We start from the raw sequence: 5656 nt of genomic DNA, 5'->3' as shown, positions 1-5656 counted from the left end.
TATAATTTCATAATTCGACTAAGGATAAACTATAAAGAACCAATTAATCGCAAATTAATTAATAAATCACGACATAATACTATGTTCAATCAAGATAACCTACAATTTGACAATTTAATCAAATCTCGCAATAACATCATGAATAATTCAAAGGAAAGGAAAATGGAATGGAACGATAGGAATACACAGCTTTATAACAAATATGAGATATCAAACAATTTAATATAGAGCAAATATGGACATACAAAACCACAATAAACAAAATATATCTTATATGCAACTAGATATAAAATATATAAAACACCTAGGCATATTAACACACTTCAATAAACCAGGCACTATTGTCAAAATCCACACACGACACGTCAAGATTGAGGTGAAAGGGATTCCACGAACAATACACTTGGTCAAGTTAAAACTAACACATAATCAAAACAGACCACCAGAACGATTTCAAGAGACAACGTAGTACGGTGGTATATAGAACAACACTGCTTGTCGAATACTGCAGATAGTGATAACCTAAAAGGAAAAAGGAAAATTATTATGCGTGTTCTAACTATTACTTTAATATAAAATGTGTTATTCAATAAAATAATTACAAAACAGTGGAAGTGAAAATTACCTTGTGAACAATTACTCATCGTGGAAGGAAGTGTATGTGCGAAGACAGGTTATGTGTCCATATCCGTAGAACATAATCTACGACAGCCAGCTGAAACAAATGTAGGAATTAACTTTAATTGTTTCGATACAAAACATAATACTACTAAATGTTTATAACAATATTGTGCCTAAAGCAAAGGAAGTGTGACACAGCTTATCGAATCATGCAGATAGTAGAAACGTAAAAGAAAAAGGAAAATTACTATGTGTGTGTTCTAACCATCATTTAAATACACAACATGTTAATTCAATAAAATGATTAAAAGCAGTGAAAGTTAAAAGCACCTAGTGCACAGTTAATCATCGTAGAAGGAAGCATACATGCTGGAATTTCGCAGAAACAAGTTGTGGACCCACTCCGTAGAACATAGTATACGACTGTCAGCAGAAACGAATGAATGAACTAACCTCAATTGCCTTAATATATATGGAAGAGAATAATACTATTAAAGACTTGCAATAATATTTCAATTAAACTAAACGAAGCACAACAATCAATAATTGATGCTCGACAACAAACTTACAGTTCGCTAATGGAAAATAAAACCAAAAAAATCAAGAAAATTAATGACATTATAACGAAATTACTCCGCGTTGACACAGCGGTCTTTACTAAGAAGAAATAAAATTAATTAATAAGCGCAGGAAGAGTTAAGAAATAACTAAGATAGGTTAAGTGAGTGACAACGATAATTTACTACTCACATCGAAGAAGTTTATACAAGGGTCAACACAGTTATGAGAAACCAACTACCAAATTGGATTAAATGTGTACGAAGAATCGAAGTTGATACTACTGGAATGATCAAGAAGACGTGATAAAATTGGAAAGTCAAAAATTAGTGACATTATAACAAACGATTCAACACCGACGGAATGGTCTTAGCAAACAAGAAAAGGTACCTTATAAGTTAACGAGATTTGTATGCAACCAATCATCGTAGAAGGAAGTGTGCATGCAGGAATTCCACGAGAATTGGCTACGGATCCAACTTTGCAAAACATAATATACGACGGTATGAAGATATCGAAGGTAATAAATACCGAGGTAGCAAATCATAACCTAAAAAGGGCAAGAATGTTGTAAACCATCTTGGAATAGAAATTGATAATAATAAGAAGCTCGTTACTCACATCGGAAGATATACATTAAAGCCGATGCAGTTACAAGAAGCCTACTACCAAACTTAAGTGAATACTTATGGAATACTGAACCAGATACTACCGAAACAGTCAAGACGGCAACAAGAAACTGGAAAACCAAGGAAATATTCCGACATTATAACAAAACAACTCGATGTTAGCGAAGCGGTCTTAGCAAACAAGATAGTGGACGGACTATTTTACTATACAGATATTTACAAAATATAGTATTTTATATATATCTATATATATACTTACAATTCTAGGATAAGTAAAGGTAGTCTTGATAAGTGTTAGACATGTAACGAAGAACCAGGAGATACCAAACGCGCACCATGTAACCATTCCAAGTAAAGGACTCAGCGTTGAAGGATTAGAACTGTAGAACCTATAAACAATAAAGATTTTAACTAACAATGTATAGATTAGCTCCAAAATTCTATGTAAAGACGGCAAATTACACGCACAAGGTAACGACAACTTCACAACAAAGAAACAGAAAATAGCCAATAATATAGGAATATGTTAGGAATTAATCAAGACCGATTAACCGAGTATCAACGACAAACGCGATTAAGATAAGAAATTATTATATTGTACTAAGTTAATATAGCATAATTGTATTAAGTCTGGCGTAGAGAAATAAAGTTATGTTACGCAGTAGAACTGGTTATAACACACTATGCACATATTAGTACTAAATTAATTAAGCGAACACTCTATAAAAATAAAACACTCGAAACACAACAATAAAACAGTGCTATTGATAAATTATAAAATTTAACAATAACACAATCCACATGTTATTATATTAAAATAACACATAGCACATATACACATTATAATGATTACACAAACAATACTATTGTCATTTAAAAATTCTAACTGTGCTAAAATAGAGGGAAATAAGCAACGGACGAATAATTATTTCAGTATTAAACAAAGAACGCGTCACTATACTTTTACCAGAGACATTCACGAGCGGCCATCTTGGATTGTCATAAACATAGGATAGCTTTTACACGTGCGCATTGGAATACATGCAATAATTACACACATTAAATAAATGCAAAATAATATTATTCCCACTGCAATTATACGTCAACTATTAAAATAAAGTCACAAATAATTAACGGATAAATAATAAATTTCACATTAATAAAATGTCACTATATACTAGGAACATTCACAGGCGGCCATTTTGGATAATCAACACGCGCGTATAGTAACCTTTATGCGTTACAAAATAAATTACATTTTCAGCGAAGGAATAAATATTTAATAAATGATAATAGAAATGGAAGATCGTAACAAAGAAAGAATAAATAATGGTCAATACAACGTAACGCAAGAATATTAGAAATTAATAGAAACCAGCCGTGAGAAACAAACCATGAAATAATATATTAAACTTACTATTATAAAAAAAAATGATATTTTATTGAAAGAAACAGGAAATAACGCATAAGAAGACTCGGCAAATACTAAGTTGCCACGCGCCTAGAACGTTTCACTGGCATCAGCAAGGAAGTTAGCAGATACATCGCAGATGCAACTTCAGCAAGGACAAGTTGGCACGCGTCTGCCACGTTCCACTGGTATCAGTAGAGAAGTTCTGGGAAACATCGCAGACGCAACATTAGCAAAATACGGGCTACTACGATACCTACATTTTATCAAGCACCTTGCATGTCCCTAATACCCAACGAAATATGAGAAATTAGGAATAGCGTAAATAAGATAATCAAGAAGACGAAACTTGAGCACAATCCGCGAAAGTAGGCAGTTACAATATTCCTAATTTGTCACGTAGCAATGCTGTGATTCCCATAGAGATGATCCATCACGTGACAATTAGGAAATTATAAATAAGCGAGAATAACATAGAGTAGCAGAGTCCTTATTTAAAATTCAGACCATTCACATCGTCTCTCTGTCCGTCGAAATCGAATATTAGAAAAGTTAAATGGTTTCAAAGAGTCTTCATCCAAAATTCAAATCGTTCACATCGTCACTCTGTTCGTCGAAGTCGAATATTAAAAAGGGTTTCAAAAATCATCATTCGAATTAAGCATTCGTATTGTCACTTCATCTGCGGAATCACAGTTAATTGTCAAAATTCGGCTCATCACCAAGCCATACATACCGCCGATCGACTTTACATATAATCAAGGTAGGAAATTTGAAATTGTATATCCTCTTCTCTTTTAACTTGCAGTCGAACAAAGTTATCTCTGAACAAAAGCACCCGTCGGCAGCTCTAGTTGACAGATGAAACTATCAAGCACACAATTCACGTAGATTTCACCCGAACGTCTTGAATTCACGATATAAAATTGAAATAAACGTTCTTGCTCAAGATTTAATAAATTGTCTGGAATAAAACAACTTTATCAAATTTCGATCTATTTCGTTTACAATTGTTCGCTGTATCAACCAGTGATTACGGTGTTTTCAACGCAGAGAACATCTATGGTTTTTCGTTTTCCTCTTCCCATCGTTAGCAGATTGCTCATCCTTGGGCGAGGCCTAAGAGGCCACACTGATTGTCCACAGTGAACCCAGTTACCAATTAAAATAATCATTTTTCGCTTACGACTCCACTAGTTGCCAAGAACGACTTATATTTTCTAAATTGTCAAATGTAACTGATTATTCGCTGTGTTAAACCTGTGTTAACGGTGTTTTCAATTATCGAAAACACTTATCGATTTTCGCATTCCTCCCCCATTGGTGGCAAATATTGCCCGTCTTTGGGCAAGGCTTGCGAAATCGCACAAGTCGCACACAGAGAGTGATATTAACTTCACCATGATCACATTAAATGACGAAATCCAGAAAGAATCGAAAAGATAAAAGTCACCTTAACAAGAAGCGAGCCGTTGGTACAAACGATTAATTGCTACAGAAGTTGAAAGGGAAGAAAAGAGGCGCCGAGAAGAGTTAGGATTACATCGCGAAGATTTTGTACCGAGTTTTTCGCCCTCGAGTTCACTTATTTCCCAACATTGCGAGACGCATTCCTTCCAATCTCGATCGCCATCGCCTACATCTTACGATAGCGTTTGTCATAAACCGTATTATGTTAATCACCCGAACGAGTAGAAATTAGTTTTCGCCATTAATTCTATCACAATAAGTAAATCTTATCGAACATTTCTGAAACCCTATCCGACCAGTAGCTCGAACATTCACCATATCTACATACATATTTACTACATACTACCGTATAATACATCTACATTTGTATCCGACGATACTTATAACCGCCATTGTAATACATTTAATCGACTAAAATCGAATAAATTATAACATATTTACATTAATATAACTCAATCGGACGAAATAAATATATTTGTCAATATCAATTGTCTATTCCGAATAACTTTAATCCTCTCCCGTGCCAGTACTCCTGCGCATAGCAGGTTAGCCGAAAAGTGGAATTCGTTTGCCAGTTGCATTAAACGTTAGTTAACGCTACCCATTAAACGTAAATTATTGGATAAGCACTTACGAAGTAACAAAAACCCCGACAGACGAAGGTACAAGGATTGTTTTCCTACAGCCAAGAAGGTGCTTACAGAGGCACTTCCAGACTGGGAATTCAATATAATAGTTACCGAAAATACACGACAGACGAAGGTACAAAGATTTGTTTTCCTACAGCCAAGAACGTGTTACAGATGTACTTCCAGACTGGGAATTCAATCTAGTAGTTACCAAAAGACACGATCGACGAACAATACCCATCACACACTAACACTCTTAGCTTAAAGAAAATAATAATAATAATAAAAAAAAATTTTTCGAAATAGTCCTTAGACTATTTCTGGTGGCAGCAACTACC

General features: G+C 34.3%; 1 protein-coding gene across 5 annotated transcripts; it reads right to left on the bottom strand.

Moving 5' to 3' along the window:
* Positions 1–203: 203 nt before the first annotated feature.
* Positions 204–5386, bottom strand: LOC126875453 (uncharacterized). Of its 5 annotated transcripts, none has more exons than XR_007693427.1 (4): positions 2776–2987; positions 1372–2197; positions 626–715; positions 204–522 (listed from the first exon to the last, which is right to left on the bottom strand). XR_007693427.1 is itself a non-coding variant. In XM_050638383.1 (4 exons), exons 1-4 carry the CDS (start codon positions 2796–2798, stop codon positions 1647–1649), a joined length of 354 nt encoding a protein of 117 aa, XP_050494340.1. In that variant the 5' UTR covers positions 2799–2987; the 3' UTR covers positions 874–1646. The 5 variants fall into 5 exon arrangements, 2 of the variants coding, with proteins under 2 accessions (XP_050494340.1, XP_050494338.1); XM_050638383.1 differs by lacking the exons at positions 204–522; positions 626–715 and having other exon boundaries at positions 874–1729; positions 1801–1918; positions 2068–2197; XM_050638381.1 differs by lacking the exons at positions 204–522; positions 626–715 and having other exon boundaries at positions 874–1729; positions 1801–1918; positions 2068–2197; positions 2789–2987.
* Between the last annotated feature and the right edge of the window lie 270 nt (positions 5387–5656).

This window comes from Bombus huntii, chromosome 18, assembly GCF_024542735.1.
Source record: "Bombus huntii isolate Logan2020A chromosome 18, iyBomHunt1.1, whole genome shotgun sequence".
In the NCBI taxonomy this organism is placed as follows: domain Eukaryota; kingdom Metazoa; phylum Arthropoda; class Insecta; order Hymenoptera; family Apidae; genus Bombus; species Bombus huntii.
Note: the sequence above shows the minus strand (reverse complement) of the source record. Positions and strands in the feature narration are given on the sequence as shown.

Excerpts from the sequence above, each read along its gene's own strand:
- LOC126875453 (XM_050638381.1), bottom strand. The coding sequence starts at position 2,868 with ATGTGTGTAATTATTGCATGTATTCCAATGCGCACGTGTAAAAGCTAT. Across the intron at positions 2,198-2,788 it reads ACAATCCAAGATGGCCGCTC|GTTCTACAGTTCTAATCCTT; the intron begins GTGAATGTCTCT and ends TATTGTTTATAG. Across the intron at positions 1,730-1,800 it reads TTTAATGTATATCTTCCGAT|GTTATGATTTGCTACCTCGG; the intron begins GTGAGTAACGAG and ends TGCCCTTTTTAG.